General features: G+C 44.1%; 1 protein-coding gene across 2 annotated transcripts; it reads right to left on the bottom strand.

Moving 5' to 3' along the window:
• Positions 1–531: 531 nt before the first annotated feature.
• Positions 532–22,085, bottom strand: MMADHC (metabolism of cobalamin associated D). 2 transcript variants are annotated; one of them, XM_073647216.1, is made up of 8 exons: positions 21,975–22,085; positions 20,642–20,680; positions 17,619–17,763; positions 13,018–13,235; positions 9,999–10,107; positions 8,662–8,792; positions 2,823–2,909; positions 532–989 (listed from the first exon to the last, which is right to left on the bottom strand). In XM_073647216.1, exons 2-8 carry the CDS (start codon positions 20,648–20,650, stop codon positions 795–797), a joined length of 894 nt encoding a protein of 297 aa, XP_073503317.1. In that variant the 5' UTR covers positions 20,651–20,680; positions 21,975–22,085; the 3' UTR covers positions 532–794. The 2 variants fall into 2 exon arrangements, with proteins under 2 accessions (XP_073503317.1, XP_073503316.1); XM_073647215.1 differs by having other exon boundaries at positions 21,985–22,081.
• Positions 22,086–22,766: the final 681 nt, after the last annotated feature.

Below are 22,766 nucleotides of genomic sequence, written 5' to 3'. Positions count from 1 at the left end.
TTGTAAGAAACTCATTGATGGTTACTGGAAGCGGTTGTTCGCAGTTATTTTGGCTAAAGGTTGTGCAACCAAGTATTAGGCTGAGGGTGCCAATACTTTTTTTCTGGCCCATTTTTGGAGTTTTGTGTGAAATGATCAATGATTTGATTTTTGCTTCATTCTCTTTTGTGTTTTTTCCTTGCAAGCAAATTAAATGAAGATAATAAGACCAAAGAATGTGTGATTGCAATCATTTTCAGGAAGAAACTGAGTATTATCTGACAGAATTGCAGGGGTGCCAATACTTTTGGCCAGCACTGTAGAGGTGTTACCGCTAATAGTAATTATGTCTATATTAATAAGGAGACTGCTGACAGTTGCACATTACAGAAGATAGCAAGTTTTTTTTTTTTCAACATGTTTTATAAAATAAAAAAAAGATAAAAAAGCCCCCCAAAAACTTGGATATGGAGCACAGGCCATTTTCTGATAATACATTAGTTTGTTGACTCACTAGAAACTGATGGCGTAAATCATTAATAAAGAAAACAGTTTGTAAAACACTTTTTACTAAAGATCTCATTGAGACGTTGAATACATTCACATAATTTACAAGCAGAAAGAGAGGGACCCATCACAAAATTTACAGCGATCATCCTTTAATCGGTGCTTCTGCTCCTCATAAATAAATGATAGGTTTATGATAAATACATTTGCACAGTTCCTCATCTGAAGTACGGTCTCTGCTCTTCTTCACGAATCACAGAGACAAAGTATCAAGTATAGCGGTAATGGCTGGATGGCAAAGCTCCGCACTAGAGCTCCCCTAACTTCCTCAAGACGTCACTGCCAGCCGGGGCGTTGGTGAATATACTCCCCACCACCGCGTGCGTTCCCCAGACGTTGTGGCGGATCACTTTACAGCAGCCCAGGTCCTCCACTCGGAATCCAAGATGTCGGTAACGTTCATCGGTTTCGTAGAGAGTGTTGTTTGTGTAAGGTCCGAAGTACTGAAGGAAACGAGAACAAGCGTAAAAACACAACGCCGAAAAGACCTGCAGATAAAGGTTACATAAGCAGATAGGTTGTCATGACAGCCGGGGGGCTACAGAAGACACCCATGGCTGCCATTGTGAATCTCCTGTGAACGCCGGCTCGTGGCCGACGTTCATAGCAGATCATGATTTCTGCTATACATAGCAGTGCTGAAGCTCTATTATCAGACGATCGCAGCTTCAAGTTCACTAAGGGGAACTATTAAATACAGTAAAGAGTAAAAAATAAATTTTTATTACACATTTGGTATTGCTGTGTTCTGAAATGTCCGATCTATTAAAATATAGAATAAATCCAATAGGTAAACAGCATAACGAGAAAAAAAAGCAAAACACAAGATCTACGTTTTTTTTGGGCCGCCACAACATTGCAATAAAAGGCAGACAAAACATCGTATCTACCTCAAAAGGGTATCAATAAAAACATCAGCTCAGGGTGCATAAAAATTAGACATCACACAGTCCCAGATTCTGAAAAAAGGAGTCACTACGGGTCTCGGAAAATGGCTACGAACACTTTTTTTCATGCAAATTTCTAAAAAAAAAATTTTCACCATTAAAATAAAAAATAAAACTACACATATTTGGTATCTGCGTACTCATACTGACCTGGGGAATCATATTGCCAGGTCAGTTTTACTATATGGTGAACATGGTAAATAGAAAACCCAAAAAACAGTTGAGGAATTGCACTTTTTTTTGCAACTTTACCGCACTTGAACTTTTTTCAGTACACTATATGGTGCCATCCAAAAGTACAACTCGTCCCACAAAAAAACAAGCCCTCACATGGCCATATTGATGGAAATATAAAAAAAAGTGATGGCTCTTGGAAGAAAGGGAGCAAAAAACGGAAAAGAAAAAACAGAAAATGGTTGTGGCGTAAAGGGGTTGTCTAAACTGATAAATACTTTGGAATCCTGACAGTGTGCGGTGCGCACGCCTTCAGGATTCTCCAGTGTTGCCGGTGAGAGTGGGTGGTTACATGGCCGCAAGTATGCGATCACTAGTATTGTGAGAAGCCAGTCATGTCTAGTTGAAATGTGACCGGAGATATACACATCACATATGACCGCCCGCTGTCACCGGCAATACTAGTGAATCCTGACAGCGTGCGCACCGCACACTGTTAGGATTCAGAGGCCTGCAGTCATACTGCAGACTTATCAGAAGACTGGACACCTCCTTTAAACAATTGCCTGATAAATTGGTGCCCTTAAACGGGTTTTCCATTTGAGTAAAAAAAAATAAAGGGCTGCATATAATTTTTTTTTCATGGTTATCCATGTTAGTTAGTGCTGCTCTCAGCGCCTGTGCCCAAAGCTGCCATCTTGATCTGTACACGCGTCTTAGACATACAGATGCAGTCTGCCCCGAAACGGGACATCATTGATGACATCCGGTCAACAGGGCAGGGCGGGGAGTCCTGGAAAGCTCAGAGCATCAAGTGTCTGGTTGACATGATATAATCAAGGCTGGATCAAAACAGGAGAGCAAGGACATCCAGAAAATGTGGAAGGAGCCACTTACTGTAATATAAGTGGATTACAACGAGTGAGAAGTCTGCTTGCAAACAGCCCCTTTAATTGGGCAGGCTCTCCCGGTGTGATGTTAGATCTGATCTTCTCGCTCCAGCTCCCGTTCCCCTCTCACAGCATGTAGTCTCAGAGATGAGAGTCTGCAGCTGCATCTCCCCCCGTCCCTCCTCCCTTTCTACAACATTTTTTACATTTGCAACAAAAAGAACAAGTGAGAATGTGGAGTAGGACTGGTTGTATTGTTGCTTACCGCCAGTCCTGATGATGGGTCAATGAAGTCCGCCCAGTATCCTTCTGATCTTAGGGCGAAGCAGATTTCTTTGGCACCATTAATAAACTAGAAAAGGGGGAAAAGAAAACTTAAATTACCTGTCAACCATCAAAGCATCGTACAACTGTATGTAAAATGTCTGTTCTCGGAGTATCGGCAGCAGGAGGTGAAGTGCCCGGGCGGCACAGGAGACGCTGGGTATAAAGCACAGAGCAAATATCACCCAGAACAGGAACCAGTGAGAAATAAAGCAACCGACGCGATTACACCTGATCGTACAACATGTAGTCACCTCCACTGCTGGAAACCTTCCCAGACTTGTAGATAAGGTGATGAACACTTTATGCCTGGGAATTAAATAACAGAGTATCTTATATGGGTCATAGGAACCTCACTCTGCACAGAACAGAAGTAAGAAAAAGGCATGAAAATGTCACGTCCATGTGGAGGAACTTTGCATCCATTTTTGTTTTCACAGAACCTGTGTTGACCTATGCGTCCCCATGGTAACAAACTACAAGCAAACTCTGTGCAGAGGCACAGTCACTCGGGTGGTCCCCCTCCCTGCAGAGGCACAGTCACTCGGGCGGTCCCCCTCCCTGCAGAGGCACAGTCACTCGGGCGGTCCCCCTCCCTGCAGAGGCACAGTCACTCGGGCGGTCCCCCTCCCTGCAGAGGCACAGTCACTTGGCGGTCCTCTTCCCTGCAGCGGCACAGTTACTTGGGCGCCCCCACCCCTGCAGAGGCACAGTCACTTGGCGGTCCTCTTCCCTGCAGCGGCACAGTTACTTGGGCGCCCCCACCCCTGCAGAGGCACAGTCATTTGGCGGTCCTCTTCCCTGCAGAGGCACAATCACTTGGGGGGGCCCCCTTCCTGCAGAGGCAGTCACTTGGCGGTTCTCCCCTGCTGACGCAGTCACTTGGTGGTCTCCCCTGCAGATGCAGTCACTTGGTGGTCTCCCCTGCAGAGGCAGTCACTTGGTGGTCTCCCCTGCAGAGGCAGTCACTTGGTGGTCTCCCCTGCAGAGGCAGTCACTTGGTGGTCTCCCCTGCAGAGGCAGTCACTTGGTGGTCTCCCCTGCAGACGCAGTCACTTGGTGGTCTCCCCTGCAGATGCAGTCACTTGGTGGTCTCCCCTGCAGACGCAGTCACTTGGTGGTCTCCCCTGCAGACGCAGTCACTTGGTGGTCTCCCCTGCAGACGCAGTCACTTGGTGGTCTCCCCTGCAGACGCAGTCACTTGGTGGTCTCCCCTGCAGACGCAGTCACTTGGTGGTCTCCCCTGCAGACGCAGTCACTTGGAGGTCTCCCCTGCAGATGCAGTCACTTGGAGGTCTCCCCTGCAGATGCAGTCACTTGGCGGTTCTTCCCTGCAGACGCAGTCACTTGGTGGTCTCCCCTGCAGAGGCCGTCACTTGGCAGTCCCCCATTTCTAACCTTCTGAGTTAATAAGCATCAGACTGCCAGTAAGTATGACTGCCAGATCAGGCTGCACTGGGTTTGTTTGTAGTCTGTTGCCATGGAGACACATCAGTCTGAATCAGAGCTGTATAGCCACAATGATAGACATTTTATTAAGATCATTTGCAAACTGGTTTCATTTCCGATACATTTGTATTGTAAATTATATAAGTTTGTGAAGGTCCAAACTCTTTAATTATTCAACCAATTGTCAGACGCACGCAGCAAGAACTCCCCCTCCCTAAACTTACAAATTTGGGAGCAGCAAACCCCACGGATACAGTCAATGATCGATGCGTAATCTAAGTGGAGTAACAGGTCTAAAATCTTCCTATGTTATTACAGGCTCTGGCTGCTGCTTCGCCTGTCCACCATGCTTTACAGTGCATCCCTGCCTGTTCAGAATATCTGCTGTGTATAAGCACAAGCTCAGCACATAGGAAGCAAATTAAAAAAAAGCATATATAAATAGCAATACCGCTGTCCTATATAGAAGGATGGAGAGTTAATGGTGCACCCTGCCCATATGTATTACTTTGCACACTGTAGATCTATGTCGACAGTCACTTAATAAACACATTAACTCATGTGACGCGAGTGCGGCGCTGCTGTAACGTGGCCTCATTATGTGCTGAAGCCTCCGCTCTGGGAAACCTCGCTGCAGAGGTTACGTCCAACCAGCAAGACACAATGGCTGCTGCTAGATTGGAGCCGACAGGGAGGTGATGAGCTGAGAAATATGACAATTAATGCAGAATTAGAGCAGATTACAGCAGCAGAGAGCAGCAGACCAGAACGAGCCCCAGAGACGAGTCGCCAGCGAAACAAAAGGGGCTTGATCCGGGGATTTCACTTCATGCCGATGTTGCAAATTGTTTCTTGATAGAATATTTCAGAGGATAAAAAGTCCGGAGCAAAAAAGAGCCACAGACGCCCTGAGGGGGGCGTCACAGAGAACACAAAACACCGGGAGTCGTCACAAAGCAGAATGCGATGTGGACTGATCTGACACTGACGCTTAGTGGAAAAAAGCAAGAAAGTCATCAGCAGTTCATGACGGGGCGATGCCGGAGACGCACGCCGGCCGGAGACTCACAGAAAGGTCTCTCAAGTGCCGGATATCAGACGGCCGTGCGCCGTCATACAGGAAATGTCAATTCCTAGACTTTTGCTCAAGCCGAAGAGACGTCGTAATTAAATCAATGGAAAGAGAAGGGGAGAGGGAAAAATAAAAACCAAACCCACAGCTAAACCACTTGTCTTGGTTTGTTGAAGTGATTTTCAGGCTGTAACCCTTTAAAGACCACCCTATTTTGGGCCTTTAGAGGTAAAGAAGCACTCCTCCTCCTCCTCCTCCTCCTTCTCCTTCTCCACCCATCAAAGTTTTTATCCTCTTAATACACTGCTCAAAAAAATAAAGGGAACACTCAAATAACACCTCCTAGATCTGAATGAATGAAATATTCTCATAGAATACTTTGTTCTGTACAAAGTTGAATGTGCTGACAACAAAATCACACAAAAATCATCAATGGAAATCACATTTATTAACCAATGGAGGCCTGGATTTGGAGTCACCCCCAAAATTAAAGTGGAAAAACACACTACAGGCTGATCCAACTTTGATGTAATGTCCTTAAAACAAGTCAAAATGAGGCTCAGTATTGTGTGTGGCCTCCACGTGCCTGTATGACCTCCCTACAACGCCTGGGCATGCTCCTGATGAGGTTGTGGATGGTCTCCTGTGGGATCTCCTCCCAGACCTGGACTAAAGCATCCGCCAACTCCTGGACAGTCTATGGTGCAAAGTGACGTTGGTGGATGGAGCGAGACATGATGTCCCAGATGTGCTCAATCGGATTCAGGTCTGGGGAACGGGCGGGCCAGTCCATAGCTTCAATGCCTTCATCTTGCAGGAACTGCTAACACACTCCAGCCACGCGAGGTCTGGCATTGTCCTCCATTAGGAGGAACCCAGGGCCAACTGCACCAGCATATGGTCTCACAAGGGGTCTGAGGATCTCATCTCGGTACCTAATGGCAGTCAGGCTACCTCTGACTAGCACATGGAGGGCTGTGCGGCCCTCCAAAGAAATGCCACCCCACACCATTACTGACCCACTGCCAAACCGGTCATGCTGAAGGATGTTGCAGGCAGCAGATTGCTCTCCACGGCGTCTCCAGACTCTGTCACGTCTGTCACATGTGCTCAGTGTGAACCTGCTTCCATCTGTGAAGAGCACAGGGCGCCAGTGGTGACTTTGCCAACCCTGGTGTTCTGTGGCAAACGCCAAGCGTCCTGCACGGTGTTGGGCTGTGAGCACAACCCCCATCTGTGGATGTCGGGCCCTCATACCACCCTCATGGAGTCGGTTTCTAACCGTTTGTGCAGACACATGCACATTTGTGGCCTGCTGGAGGTCATTTTGTAGGGCTCTGGCAGTGCTCCTCCTGTTCCTCCTTGCACAAAGGCGGAGGTAGCGGTCCTGCTGCTGGGTTGTTGTCCTCCTACGGCCCCCTCCATATCTCCTGGCATCTGCTCCATGCTCTGGACACTGTGCTGACAGACACAGCTACCCTTCTTGCCACAGCTTGCACTGATGTGCCATGCTGGATGAGCTGCACTACCTGAGCAACTTCTGTGGGTTGTACTGTAGACACCGCCTCATGCTACTGTACCTCTAGGGGTGAGAGCAATGGCAAAATGAAAAAGTGACCAAAACAACAGCCAAAAAGGATGAGAACAGAGAAATGGTCTGTGGCCCCCACCTGCAGAATCGCCTTTATAGGGGGTATCTTGCTAATTGCCGATCATTTCTACCAGTTGTCTGTTCCATTTGCACAACAGCGGGAGAAATTGATTCACAATCAGTGTTGCTTCATAACTGGACAGGTAGATTTCACAGAAGTGTTATCGACTTGGAGTTACATTGTGTTGTTTAAGTGTTCCCTTTATTTTTTTGAGCAGTGTATATTGCAGTCACCATATTATACAGCACTGTGTACATACAATTGCTCACTTTGCTCTTGTACCCAGATAATTCTTCTCTTTTCCATTCGGTCTATGACATCACGTGATTAAAAACTGACTTAAGTGAATCCTTCTAACCTCTATGTAGAAAGGTTGAAGAGGTAAATTTTCCCTGCATGAGTCATGAGTCACTGCAAAAGTCCCTGGCCGGAGGAGGAGGGAGCAGAGCAGCTGGGTCAGGAGTTGAAAAGGGGAATGATTTATGCAGGGAAAAGAGACGTCCTGTTTCTACATAGAGGAGAGAAAAGAAAAGAATTAACCGGGTAGAAAGGCAAAATGAGCAATTGTAAGTACACAATATGATTGCAGGATAAAAGCTTTGATGGGATGAGGAGGAGGAGGGCTTCTTTAAGTAAAAAGATTTATAGGACACAGGCATTGTAGCCATATCGATAGCCTGTGGTCGCTAGATTAGTGCACTGCTAACCCCCTAGCTGCAGCATCCTCGGCACCTCTTCTGATTACCCCGAAAAAAAGTGATTTCTGAAATCTCACAGCTTTTGCTTGTAATGTAAAATGCAGCTTTGTTTCTGCAAAAAAAACAAAACCTAAATAAAAAAAAAAAAAACCCTGCTGCAAATACACCGTGTGAACATAGCCTTATGCCAAGTTGCATATTTTAATTTTATATGAGAATTTACATGCAGAAAATCCATAGTGTATCCCAGTACCAGCTAAGCAGATGACGTTTCAACAAATCTCATCTACACACTGTGGATATTTTCTTTGCGCAAAGTTATAAATCAGCAGCACGTCAACTGTGAGGATTCAGTGAAGATTTCACCTTTTGCAATGGAAATGGGGAAATCAGCTCCAAAATACACAGTAAAAAGCATACACACTCCAAAATGCACAAACCCCCCCTACAAGTGAGCATACACTTCAAGAGGTCATCAGGTGTTGCTCACTTCTGGATTGGAAGGTGAGCGGCGGTGAGGACATGGTCTTTGCAGTGAGCGTCTCCGGATAATTCTTTTAGGTTTATTTTTTCGTTAAATTACCTCTTTGATGCTTTTTTTCTTTTTGTGGCATAGTAATTACTGTGCAATCCACAGCTGCCTGTAACAGATGCGACCAGAGTTTGCTCCGATCACTGCTGTTTAACCACTTAAATGCTGCTGTCAATCACAGCGGCATTTAAATGACATGATTGCCGCTGCACAATCTCGCACACACGGCTCCCATACGATGCCATTGTGAGGGAACCAAAAGCTTATCATGGCAGCTGACCCCCCTCCCCCCAAGGCTGCCATCTTTGCCCTCTGGGCTTCACAGGTTGAATGTCATTTTTATTCTTAAAATGCCATCATGTACGAGAGACACTGACCTTCTCCATCATGGTTTCTCTTTCGTTCTCCACCTCCGCGCTCCACATGGTCATGTCGTTCACCGTTCTCTGTGTGACGGTTAATACCATTAAGTTGCTGCTGGAGACCTCGGGGAACATCGATGCAAAATCTGAGATACATAACAATTGAAAAAAATATATAAAAGCGGCAAAGGATCACACAAGCGAGCCACCAGCACTTGTGCTAAACTCAAGGTTTATACAAGGGGCCATTAAAGTATACAGAAAAGATGGGAGCGGAAAAGTATTCTGAACCACTTCTATTAGCGATTTTGCTCTTAATTAATTAATGGAAGTGATTGAGAGAAACGATTATCATGCACTATATATTCATTTTTCTGCGTAACTGGATGAACACTTTAAGCCAGATCACCAGGTGTTGCATTTCAGTAGATTACACTACATTATAATATATAATCACCATGCTGGTATGTATTTATTCTATATATTACATAGATTTATAATCTATCAGGAATGATAAAAATATAATATGTATAAAAAAAGAAATAATAAAAAAAAGCCTGTAGGTCTCCAATCCACCACTAGAGGGAACCACTGCTGAAGGAAACAAATGCCAAACCAATTCAGGAACTATTTTTTTTTTTACTATGTATTTTTTGGGCTAAAAATCATTTTTGCAATTGGGATTCATTAAAAATGTTTGCACCATTTGGCTTCTGTGGCCTCCTATTGCTGGATGCAGAATGAGTTGATGAAGAATCCGTCTGCGAGTTCCTTCAGTTTATCATTTTTATCTTCCTTTAAGCTCCTCTCAGCTGATTTATGAGCACAGCATGAAAGTTTAGCTCAACTTATGTGGTCATAAATCGGCAGAGAAGAGCTCAGAAAAAGGGAGGTGAGAATTATAAACTCTCTGGTCAAACTGAGCTCTCTGATTGATTCTCAAGTTAGCTCATTCTGCAGTCAGAAATAGATCATGCAAACCAGAGACTTATCATCTATGTAAACGGCGCGTTATCTTCTTCATGTTGCTACCTGTGAAGGTCAATGTTCACTGCACAAAGGCTGCCGATCACCAGACCAATAAGGAAGACGCTCGTTCGTTGGGTGAAATGATCTTTTGGTTTGAACAAGAAAAAAAAAAATCATCGTTCTCGGCAGCACATCGTCCTGTGTAAACAAGACCTGTGCTGTTAAGGACAATGGCGGCATATGCTCACTGGAGGATCTATTACAGATCAGAAGCGCGGTTGTCCCGTGTAAATTAACCCTTTACTCTCATTATCTTTACCAATCAGACAGGTCACAGGGGATTCCACCGCTTCAGTACGATCACTTTTCTCTAATGTTAGTACCTCTTTTCAGCAGCTCCGGACAGCACTGCATGGCGCACTCTACTTTTGCATTTTCAAAGTATGTCCCGATGCGGTTCACCTCCTGCTGCTGCAGAGAAGCTTCGCTCCCCTAAAATAAAAACACGTTTTTATTTGAAAATTTTAAACATTTTGACGTATTTCTTGGGATGATCGTTACATACAGTACAGACCAAAAGTTTGGACACACCTTCTCATTTAAAGATTTTTCGGTATTTTCTTGACTATGAAAACTGTACATTCACACTGAAGGCATCAAAACTATGAATTACCACATGTGGAATTATATACTTAACAAAAAAGTGTGAAACAACTGAAAATATGTCTTATATTCTAGCTTCTTCAAAGTAGCCACCTTTTGCTTTGATGACTGCTTTGCACACTCTTGGCATTCTCTTGATGAGCTTCAAGAGGTAGTCACCGGAAATGGTCTTCCAACAATCTTGAAGGAGTTCCCAGAGATGCTTAGCACTTGTTGGCCCTTTTGCCTTCACTCTGCGGTCCAGCTCACCCCAAACCATCTCGATTGGGTTTAGGTCTGGTGACTGTGGAGGCCAGGTCATCTGGCGTAGCACCCCATCACTCTCCTTCTTGGTCAAATAGCCCTTACACAGCCTGGAGGTGTGTTTGGGGTCATTGTCCTGTTGAAAAATAAATGATGGTCCAACTAAACGCAAACCGGATGGAATAGCATGCCGCTGCAAGATGCTGTGGTAGCCATGCTGGTTCAGTATGCCTTCAATTTTCAATAAATCCCCAACAGTGTCACCAGCAAAGCACCCCCCACACCATCACACCTCCTCCTCCATGCTTCACGGTGGGAACCAGGCATGTAGAGTCCATCCGTTCACCTTTTCTGCGTCGCACAAAGACACGGTGGTTGGAACCAAAGATCTCAAATTTGGACTCATCAGACCAAAGCACAGATTTCCACTGGTCTAATGTCCATTCCTTGTGTTCTTTAGCCCAAACAAGTCTCTTCTGCTTGTTGCCTGTCCTTAGCAGTGGTTTCCTAGCAGCTATTTTACCATGAAGGCCTGCTGCACAAAGTCTCCTCTTAACAGTTGTTGTAGAGATGTGTCTGCTGCTAGAACTCTGTGTGGCATTGACCTGGTCTCTAATCTGAGCTGCTGTTAACCTGCAATTTCTGAGGCTGGTGACTCGGATAAACTTATCCTCAGAAGCAGAGGTGACTCTTGGCCTTCCTTTCCTGGGGCGGTCCTCATGTGAACCAGTTTCTTTGTAGCGCTTGATGGTTTTCGCAACTGCACTTGGGGACACTTTCAAAGTTTGCCCAATTTTTCGGACTGACTGACCTCATTTCTTAAAGTAATGATGGGCACTCGTTTTTCTTTACTTAGCTGCTTTTTTCTTGCCATAATACAAATTCTAACAGTCTATTCAGTAGGACTATCAGCTGTGTATCCACAAGACTTCTGCACAACACAACTGATGGTCCCAACCCCATTTATACGGCAAGAAATCCCACTTATTAAACCTGCCAGGGCACACCTGTGAAATGAAAACCATTTCCGGTGACTACCTCTTGAAGCTCATCAAGAGAATGCCAAGAGTGTGCAAAGCAGTCATCAAAGCAAAATGTGGCTACTTTGAAGAACCTAGAATATAAGACATATTTTCAGTTGTTTCACACTTTTTTGTTAAGTATATAATTCCACATGTGTTAATTCATAGTTTTGATGCCTTCAGTGTGAATGTACAATTTTCAAAGTCATGAAAATACAGAAAAATCTTTAAATGAGAAGGTGTGTCCAAACTTTTGGTCTGTACTGTAGGTTTAAAAAAAGAAAAACAAAACACAGGTCCGTCAAGTTCAACCTTTCCCGACCAATCATACAATATCTATCGATAATATCTCCTGTACCTGTGACACTTCATTCTAGCCACCGAGACCCATGAGATGACAATCGGTCACAGCAAAAAGAAAAAAACAACTATACTGATCATTTTAGTGGTAACTGTAAGGGATAGTGCCACCACATGCTGCTTTAGAGGTCAAAAGAACACTAATTTGGCTTCCTTGACGTATATGGGGGTCTATGCTTATGGTCAAAGTATTTGTCAAGAGTGGAGTTGACCAAAAACATTAACACAACTCTATAGTCCATGGCCACCATATCAAAGCCCTACAAACCTCCTACTACCTGCCGGCATCGCCAACCTACAGAAGAGCTGCCAGGGATGCCGGCAGGTAGGAGAATGTTCGCAGGGCTCCGGTCCGGCGGCCACGGACTGACTACTGATGTGTCCGCTGGACCAGGCTCTTGCAAATCTTGTTGCTGAACGCTGGACTTGTTTAGCAAAAAGCAACGTCAAAGTATGAATGATATCTTGGTGTAATGTGTAGATATCCTTTAGGTAAAAGTTCCACTTTAATTTTTTTTTTTTTAATATGTGCTAGGAGCTGAGACGTCCTGCAGATCGGTGGGTGTCTGGGTTCAGAGACTCCAACCAACTGTTCAAAAGAGCTGTATGGTGAGTGCTGCTCCGGAGGCAGAAGAACTCGGCAGTGTACGGACCCAATAGAAACTTCTGACAAGTCTTCTAAGAAACTGGTGAATATCTCAAGGCTTCCTGGACCCCCCACTCACGAGGCAGAAGAACTCGGCAGCTTATGGACCCAACAGAAACTTCTGAGAAGTCTTTTAAGAAACTGGTGAGGATCAAGTCTTCCTGGAACCCCACAGATCTCCAGTAAAAAAAAGTTAGAAGACCCAGACTGGAGAGCGCCACCGTGTTCATCTCCTAAAGTGAGCAAAGACATCCAAAAAAGTCTGCTGAGCTTCCTCTAGTACCTCTGCCCTATTATTCTAGGTTTTGGACCCCCACTAAATTGAACGTAAAAAGCTGAGCATTCACAATAGACTAAATGTCACCTGAACCGGGAGACTTGTCAAATATTAAACGTTCGTCTGATGTTTCACCACGAACAACGACTTTTTGGACATCAGCGATTACAGGGTGCAACTGCGCGATTTACCTGAAATTCATTGACAAACTGCGCCATGACGAACTCGTGCCTCTCGCTGGCGGCCGGTTCACACAGGAGATCCGGTAAGTTTTTTGGGACGTCAACTTTCCTCAGATTATTCACTCCATTCACATGAGCATCAAAGCCAACGTTTCCGGGAAGCTGAAAGCGCTGGTCCTGGGGACCAAAAGGTCCCATTACTTCATCAGGCCAAACCGTCCGGGGCACTGGGGAGACAAGCGACAACCTCAGGGTCTCAATCAAATAATATAACCGTATTATATCATAAAAGAAAGTCAGACGGGAAACGGGCGACAGTCGGGTGTTCTCCGGCAGCAAATGAAACGCCTCCGATTTCCTATCATCGCGTAAGACTACATCTCCTGAAATGCGCTGAACCAAATCTCTGTGCATTATAAGATCCGATCCTATAATGCACAGAAAGTTCTCAACAGATTATAACCTCATCCCGCTCCATGCCGTAATATTATGTGCAGTTGTCGGCTGTGTTACACAGTCGGCTTCTGTGTCTAGCAGCAGAGACCGGAGTCAGCTCCAATTGCTGCTTTTTAACCACTTAAATGCTGCTGCCAAACTCTGACAACAGCAAGATTCCAATAGTTCATCCGTTTCGGTGCCCCTTACCCCCCATATCCCTACCCACCCTGATGCCATCTTTGTACTCCTGGGGGAGACTTTTCAGTACATATTACAATAAATAGTGCAAGTGATTAAATGATTCCTATGGAGGATAAAAAAATACAGCGTGAAATGTAAAAAAAAACAAAAAAAATAAACTTTTAAAAATATATATAAAAAAACAAAAAAAAAATTCGGATCACTTTCAAGGATTTTAAAAATTGAAAAGTAAACATATTTGGTATTGCCACATTGATAAAAGTTGGATCTATAAAAACATAAAAAGATATTTAACCTACAAGGTAAACTACATAAAGAAAACAAAAATCAAATTTTTAAAACTTGACTTTTTCTTTGGTCATCATGTCCGCACGCAGCCCAAAATGGTATTATTAACCACTTCGCACCAGAGCCTGTTTTTGCCTTCGTGACCGGGCCAATTTTTTCAATTCTGACCACTGTCACTTTATGAAGTAATTACTCTGGAACGCTTCAACGGTTCCCCCTGATTCTGAGACTGTTTTTTCGTGACATATTGTACTTCATGATTGTGGTAAAATTTCTTCGATATCACTTGCGTTTATTTGTGAAAAAATCGGAAAATCGGCAAAAATTTTGCAATTTTCAAACTTTGAATTTCCATGCCCTTAAATCAGAGAGATATGTCACACAAAATAGTTAATAAATAACATTTCCCACATATCTGCTTTACATCAGCACAATTTTGGAACCAACATTTTTTTTATTAGGGAGCTATAAGGGTTAAAAGTTGACCAGCGATTTCTCATTTTTCCAACAAAATTTACAAAAAAATTTTTTAAGGGACCACATCATATTTGAAGTCACTTTGAGGGGTCTTTATGACAGAAAATACCCAAAAGTGACACCATTCTAAAAACTGCATCCCTCAAGATGCTCAAAACCACATTCAAGAAGTTTATTAACCCTTCAGGTGTTTCACGGGAATTTTTGGAATGTGGAAGAAAACAATGAACATTTAACTTTTTTTCACAAAAATGTTACTTTAGACCCAATTTTTTTATTTTCACAGAGGTAACAAGAAAAAATGGACTACACAATTTGTAGTGCAATTTCTCATTAGCGTGCTGATACCCCATATGTGAGGGAAAAAACACTGTTTGGGCGCACGGCAGGGTTCGGAAGGAAAGGAGCGCCATTAGAGTTTTTGAATGTAAAATTTGTTTGAATAATTAGCGGACGCCATGTTGCTATTTGACAATTGGAGAACAAATTATTGTAGAATAGGCATTTGGATTTTGGGGCACAAAATTTTCTGAATTTCTTTTGGGGGGCAAGGGCCATTTCGCTTTTCCAGAGCCTTTCTGCTACCAGTAACTTGGAAGTCCCTTATATTTTTAACAGATGACGGACCTGAGTGGGGACTAGCTTTTTTTGAGGACTAAGTTGAAGCTTTTATTGGGAACATTTTACGTAACATTTATCCGGCGCTCTAGGCTGAGCACTTACATCGGGGTTTCCATCTAAATTTCCAAGTGACCAAGTGATGTAATTCAGATGAAACCCCTGCGGGATCCATTCACTGTAATGAGGCTGCAGAGTTACTCTGGACTCCGTCTGGCCTCTGTTTAGCGGTGTCCTTTTTTTCAGAAGTGCACAAAACTGTGGCCAACCGCACTTTTATGCACGCCTAAAACAAATGACACCGTGGGATCACAGGCCAGACGGCATCCACAGTGGCCTATATCTGCCTCATTACAGGGAATCTTCCATCATGGGTTCCGTCTGAATCACATATTTCAGAGATTTACACGGAAACTCTGGTGTAAGTGCTCAGCGCAGAGCGCAGGATAAATGTGAGCAGAGCCTTACTGCGATCTTTGGGAGACATAATAAACAAATCAGTAGCAGGTGAAGAATTGGTTTTATTTATTTTTTTACGCCGTTCCTCGTGTGATATAACTGATTAGATTACTTTATTATTCAGGTCGGTGCGATTACAGAGATACCAGATTTATATCGGGTTTTTATGATTGACAGCTGTCACACACTAAAAGACGCTTTTTTTTGCAAAATCTAGTTTTTGCATCACCATATTTTGAGAGCTATAATTTTTCCATATTTCAGCCCACAGAGTCATGTGACGGTTTGTTTTTTGTGGGACGAGTTGACATTTTTATTGGTACCATTTTTTGGGTACGTGACATTTTTTGATCGCTTTCTATTCCGTTTTTTGGGAGGTAAAATTAACAAAAACCAACAATTCAGGAATTGTTTTTTGAGGTTTTTTTTTTATGCCGTTCGGCGTGTGGTAAAAGTGATCAGGCAGCGTTATTCTTCGGGTCAGTACGTTTACAGCGATACTACACTTACTGTATATTTTTTTATGTTTTGGCGCTTTTACACAATAAAACTATTTTAGAGAAAAAATATTTTTTTTGCATCACTTTATTCTGAGAGCTATAACTTTTTTATTTTTCGGCTGATGGAGCTGTATGGCGGCTTTTTTTTTTGCGGAACAAGATGACGTTTTCAGCGGTACCATTTTTATTTCCATTTTGCTTTTTGATCGCATTTTTTCCACTTTTTGTTTGGCGATATGATGAAAAAGCATAGTTTTTTGCTCCGTTTTTTATTTACTTTTATTACAGTGTGCACAGAAGGAGTTAATTAGTGTGACAGCTTTATAGATCGGGTTGTTTCGGACGCGGCGATACCAAATATGTGTACTCTTTTTGTTTTTGCATAAATATACGTATTTATTGGTTTAATATTTTATTTATTTTGTGATTTTTTTTAACAGTTTGAAAACATTTTTTAGACTTTTTTTTTACATTTTCACTTAGTCCCTGTATGGGACATTAATTTTTATTTTTCTAATCACTGTTCTCATGCAATGTAATAGACATGTATTGCATTGCATGAGAACTTTGCTGACAGTTTCACACTGTCTGTCTCCTGCTGGACTTCAGCTGCAGGCTGAGCTCAGCAGGACACCATATATGGCAGATCTGGAGGCGGTCATGTGACCTCCAGCTGCCATAACAACAGCAGGTCCTGGAAGGCATCAGGGGGCCATCTGAGAGGTAAGTGGACGACCCCCTCTCCTCTCACTATCTTCTATATGCGGCGATCACTATAGATCGCGGCATATAGAAGATAGCAAAGCGTTAACATCATTGGGACCTGATCCAATCAGGTCCCGATGATGTCCCCTGTCAGAGCTGTCGCTCTGAACCGCAACCGCAGCACTTGCAGGATCCTGGGGGTCCTGAGGGCTGCAGGACCGCCGACTGTTCATAAACGTCGGTGCTGCACAGAGCCCAGGCAGCGCCGACGTTTATGTACAGTGGGCGGTCGGGAAGTGGTTAAAAAAAGTCAGATTGGAAAACAAAAAAAAACAAGCCGTAGATGAGGGGAGAAAAAAAAAAAAAAATTATGACTTTTGGAAGAATGGAAGGGATAAAAAAATAAATAAAAAAGGGGGTCACATTAAAAGAAAATTGGCTGTGTCCATACACGGGGTGTTCAAGTTTGGCAAGAAAGTCTGCAGTCACTCTACATGGAAATCCTCGCAGCAAGCAATGCTTGCTGTCTCCAACTAGACCAGTGGTCATGTGACCGCAAGTAAGCGTTATGCCTAGTTCCGACTAGACTTGTGCACGCCTAGTCGGAATGTGACTGGAAGTAGGCACGTCACATGACCGCTGGTTTTGCTGGACACAGCAAGCATTGAATGCTATGAGGATCACAATACCGCCCGCTCCTGGAGCCGGCAGCGGAGCATTCTGTGAAGATTCACAAGTCTGTGGTTACACAGAATGACTGCAGACTTTTGTGACAAACCTGGGCAACCCCTTTAAAGGAGATAAATAGCGATTTGGAGAATTCAGAATGCTCCTATGGAGGTAAGCAGAGTAGAAGACAAGAGGCAAGTCAAGCTTATACGTCCTGACACATAGATGTGGTAGGCAGCGGCCCTGGAGCCTTACATAGGTCCGGTGGTGTAGCAGCAATGTAAGGTTCATCAGAGCCCGAAGATCCAGCAGCAGAAAACGCTCGGGTCCCCCTCACCCGTCTTATAAGGGAGCAGAACCCTGGGAGGTAGGTGACCAGTCTGGCTCTGCTACAGAAGGCCTGGAAAACACAAATCGCTGTATTATTACTGTATTTTCTTGCACTTGGAGCAATCAAACAATGATTTGTTCCAATGGAGGGGACACACGTCTGGCTATTAGGCTGTGAGCCCACGATGCGTTTTTTAAACATTTCTGCAGCAGCAAAAACGCTGCAGAAACGCTTAAAAAACGCATGGTAGAGGGCCTGTCATGTTCCCCAATGATAATCCGCAAGTGCTGTGCACATGCTGCGGAAAATGCAGCACTACCAATTATTTTGCGGAAGTGCTGCGTTTTCACCGCCATTGACTTGCATTAGAACGCATGGATTACGCATCACTAGATAAGCACATGCGTAATCCATGCGTTCCAATATGCGGATGGTACCCAGGTCTAGAGGAGAGGAAACTCTCCTCCGGACCCGGGTACCATAGAAACTGTGAAAAAAAGAATAAAATAAAAAATAAAGATTATATTTACCTTCTGGCGGCCCCCGGTGTGCTCGTCCTTTCATGCCGGCAGCTAGCGATGGACTGAAGGACCTGCGCTGAAGTCATAGTCATGTGACGGGTCAAGCGACGCTGACGTCGGCAGGTCCTTCAGTGTACCGCTGCCGGCAGCCAGGACGGAGGGAAACAAGACACTGGGGGCCATCAGAGGGTAAGTATATATTTATTTTTTACCATTCTTTTACGGTCACACTATATAAATCCATGCCGTTTGCATGGATTTATATAGTGTGACCAAGTTGACAAGCACTTTCCAAGTGATGCTAAAATCGCTTGTCAACCCGCATGCGGAAATGCATGTGAAGAACGCTTCACATCCGCTTGTCCCTGGCAGGAAAACGCATGTAAAATCCGCATGTATAATCCGCATGCGTTTTTTTTCTGCCAGGGAGATGCAGAAACGCTCAGGAAAAAATCCTGAGCATTTCTGCATCGTGGGCACATAGCCTTACTCTATCTGGTGAACAGGAACCCTCCATGCACAGGGCTGGTGGTCCCAGGCACTTAGGATTTATGTCTATTTCAATCCCTTGCAAATCTTAAAAGATAATTGCATCTTTACTGATGAAATCCGATTTTCTGAGCAGAGATGCGCTGTGTGCACAATTATTAGGTAATTTGTCCTGTCCGTCCATTCAAAAGGATAATAAATCTGAAAATATAAGAAGGTAAAAGTGCAGTTTTGACTTTCTTATTAGATTATCTCTATGTGCAGAATTATTGGGTAACTAAATGAAAAAAGGAAAATTTTCCATCTCAGCTGTTTATTTTCATCTGTTACAGTGAGAATAAGAACCAACAATTCAACATGTACGAAATACATTTCCACAAAAATCTCAGTGACCAATATAGTAATATGGCCGCTCTTCTGCTCAGTAAAAGCCATAAGCTCCATACATAGAGTCTGTCAGTTGCTTCATCTTTTAGGGCAGCTCCAACCACAGCCCCAGACACTGATCAGAGAGGCGGCTGTTCTCCTTCACTGTAAATCTCCGGTGTAAGAAGGGTCACAAGTTCTCACCAGGGTTTAGGTCTGGTGAGGCGAGACCTGGTCATTATTCTCCATCTGTAAGGCCTTTCCTGGCCCAGAGCAGTGGAGACTCCGATGCTGCGATGGAGCCCAATCCTGTTTTTTTGGACAGACGCAGACTTTTTCCTGCTCCACTGCTGGAAGAAAGTGTCTTCTAAACACCAGCAGGAGGACTGGGAGGTGATTTTGAGTCCATGTTCATCAGATAAAGCTCAAAAGAGCCCATCTTGAATAATCCCAATCCACAGCAGTGCCCACCTGCACCTCGTTGGGGTCTGAGACAAAGTGGAGGTCTGTGCCCGGTACTGCTCCAGCCAAAGGTCCATCAATCCACTCCATTAAGAGCTGTGCTCATTTCATCAGTCCATAAAACCTGCGAGCAATTAGTCTTCAGATATTTCTTGATGTTTCCACTTCTGTGTCTTGTTCAGTGATGGTCGGGTGCAGCCACCTCACCTCGGCCGTGTCAATGGTGGTGCTGATCCTGATAATGTAATTCTAAGGGTGCGTTCACATCTTATTTTTGTGGGTATGGTTAGCGTATGCTCTGGGAAAGCTCCTGGCACGTGATAAACATCTCTATAGGGTCAGAAAGAGTTTATGACATGAGAAAGGTGGTGGTCTATGCCTTTAATGGATGCCGGTGATGCTCTTCAGTGCGCTGTGTCTCCAGTCAGAGGCTGCTTCACCCTGACACCAATAAGACCTTGTTCACACCAAGTTACAGATCTACGCTTGGTTTGTACACTGCCAAAGGTTCTGACGTACACGGCAAAGGTAAGCATAGGGCACCATTCACCCCTCCGATGAGAAGAGTGTCTGATTGGCCTCCACCAGACGGGTATATGTCAGTTTCTTTCAAAGACCTCTATCAAGTCCTCTATCAAGTCCTCTACCAAGTCCTCTACCAAGTCCTCTACCAAGTCCTCTACCAAGTCCTCTACCAAGTCCTCTACCAAGTCCTCTACCAAGTCCTCTATTTGCTGCTGAAGAACCTTTTATCAATAGGGACACAACATCACTGAGGCTTATTACACAGAACCGAGCAACAAGATTCACAGGTCCCTGGTCCAGAAGCCATGTCAGTAGTCAGAGGCCACCAGACCACAGTCCTGCGAGCCTCCGCTTACCTACCTCCCGATCAGTAGGTCCTTAGGTTCTGTGCATTTAGTGGGAAGTCGTTTGTGATCTTTGAGCTGTTGTGTAACTATAACTCCCAGCATGCTCAGCCATCCACAAGCCTGAAGCTGGGAGTTGTAGTCTCACAACCACTGAAGAGCTGCAGGTTGGAGAACACCCTCCAGAGGTGGTCGGCAGCGGATAGTGAGGACACAATGCATAAAGGATTATTTACTCACAGTAGCCATTCTAATGGGGGTTTTCTTATTTTCTTTTACCTGAAATAGAAAAAAAAAACATAAAAAGGATGAGAAAAACACTTTATATATTATATATACATCCACTGGAGCATTTTGGGAGAATCAGGGTCAAAAAGCCAGAAGAGGCGATGTGACAAATCCCAGCCTTGCCTGTTGGCCCTTAGGGTGCTTTCACATTGAATTCTGTGTACCCATCGGGGCATACGTCCTAAAATTCCCTGCAAAATGGGGTCAGGACGTATGCTGTGACGAGGGCCATAGACCGCACAGGTGAACGTGAGCTCTGCCGTGCACTTTTTTCGTTAGTGTACCGCCACAGGAGGCGGACACTCAGACGTAGGCTGCTGCGATGTTTTACATATTCTGGAATAAATATTCGATCTCTATATCTCTATGGCGCCTCGGATATCTTTGCATTATACCCTTAAGACATTTCAAAACTTGTTAAAGAAATAATAACAAAAAGCTTCAAGAAATAAGGCCGCAGTGCGCACCTGAGGGGTTTTTTTTGGAGGTCAAAAACAACAAGTTTTCTAAACCACACACCGCTCCAAGAAAAGCTTCTTCTTTGGGGATTTCTTGGTTGAGTTTCCTGCAGGGATTTTGCCGTTTTTCATGTGCTTTTGGGATATTGTGTGCACGGCGTCTTATAGACCCGCGTTATTTTAGAAGCTTCTGGAAACCGCTGCTGCTGATTTTGCTGTTTACGTTGTTTTTGCAGCAGTTTTGCTGTCAGCGTTTTTTTTTCTTCTCATTTTTATAGCGGCAGTTTTCAAGCAGGTGAAGCTAAGGTGCGGATTTTATCAGCAGTGTCGCGTACGTGACATTTTGCAGCCCCCCATTGGGACGCGCCGTGGATTTTCCGGCCGGACAGCGCGTCACATGACCCCAGGTCCTGGACGTTTCCTAGACGTCCGCCGTTTCACCTTTCACCCCTCACGCCGGCGGTTTAACGCTCACCGTCAGGTCCCAATTTAATCCATTGGAGAGGATTGGCTGCTGAAAGTCACATGATGTGATTAAATAAATAACAAAAAAATGGCGGCCGACCAGAAAATCCATCGCATCATTTTAAAGGGGGTTTACAATATTATTTATGTTGACTGTAATTTTTTTTATTAATTTAATGGAAGACAATACCCCATTAACTATTAAAGTGGCAGCATAATGACACCATGTAACACCATATAATGACACCCTGTAACAGAAGATTGCATCACTCAGGACTGCGGGCTGTACAGCAGCGAGCCGCACTAGAAGCAGCGGTGCCCGCCGTGTCCAGCACAGTGTGGCCCCCGGGGCTCCAGCCTACCTGTACTCACACTCTGGGTATCAGTGCGCCCACCAGCCTTGTCCTCTGCTCTTCCACTGTCTACGTGCGCCCCACCTGTCGTCTGATTGGCTAGGAGAGATCCGCCCCTCTGTGGAACGTAAACTCCCGTATGATTGGCTGAAAACGCGGAAGCTCTTGGGATATTAAGATTTGATTGGATGCGAGTGAGACTGACAATTCTACGAGCCAATAGAAGCTCAGAAAAGAGGTGCTGACGTCTTACGAGGCGACAGGGTTCACGCTGCTAGAGATAACAAGGCTTGCCAGTACTAAACATGGAGGCGGTCTCTAAGGAAAACAGCAGTGGGCAAGGGCTGTCAAAATACGCGAAATCCTAAATAAATGCAGTTTTTATAACACGTTAATGAGATTTTTTTTTTTTTTTTCAACTTTGTGTGTTTTTTTTAAAGTCTAAAATTATCCTATACATGAGGGTCAGAGACAGCGCCCAGTGGGTTCTGCTTCGCTTCCACTTTATTTTTTCCAGTCTACAGGTTTATGTTGCATATTTTTTGTGGTCCGAGTCGTGGTCTTCCTATATCGGGGGCCGTATGACCTTCCAAACTTTTTTTTATTCCTTTTGATTTTTTTTCTCGTCATTCATCGCATGGGAGAGATACTCTGATGTTTTGTCAGATCGGACAGTTCCGCGAGGACAAATATGTTTATTTTTTTACATTTCTAGATAAAATATATTTTTTAGATTTTTAATTGTTTTATTTTTGATTTTTTCTGAGATTTTTCATTTCATATAATATACTATAATTCTGT

This window comes from Phyllobates terribilis, unplaced genomic scaffold (genome assembly GCF_046119375.1).
Source record: "Phyllobates terribilis strain yellow unplaced genomic scaffold, ASM4611937v1 Scaffold_9__5_contigs__length_417890890, whole genome shotgun sequence".
NCBI classification, from domain to species: Eukaryota; Metazoa; Chordata; class Amphibia; order Anura; family Dendrobatidae; genus Phyllobates; species Phyllobates terribilis.
The sequence above is the reverse complement of the archived record's forward strand: the minus strand, read 5'-3'. Positions and strand labels throughout refer to the sequence as shown.

What these genes read in the sequence shown, in the direction of transcription:
- MMADHC (XM_073647216.1), bottom strand. An exon ending in TGCTACACCACCGGACCTAT is followed by an intron (nt 13,236 to 17,618) that starts GTAAGGCTCCAG and finishes TTGTCTCCCCAG; the next exon opens with TGCCCCGGACGGTTTGGCCT. An exon ending in ACCCATCATCAGGACTGGCG is followed by an intron (nt 990 to 2,822) that starts GTAAGCAACAAT and finishes CGTTTCCTTCAG; the next exon opens with TACTTCGGACCTTACACAAA.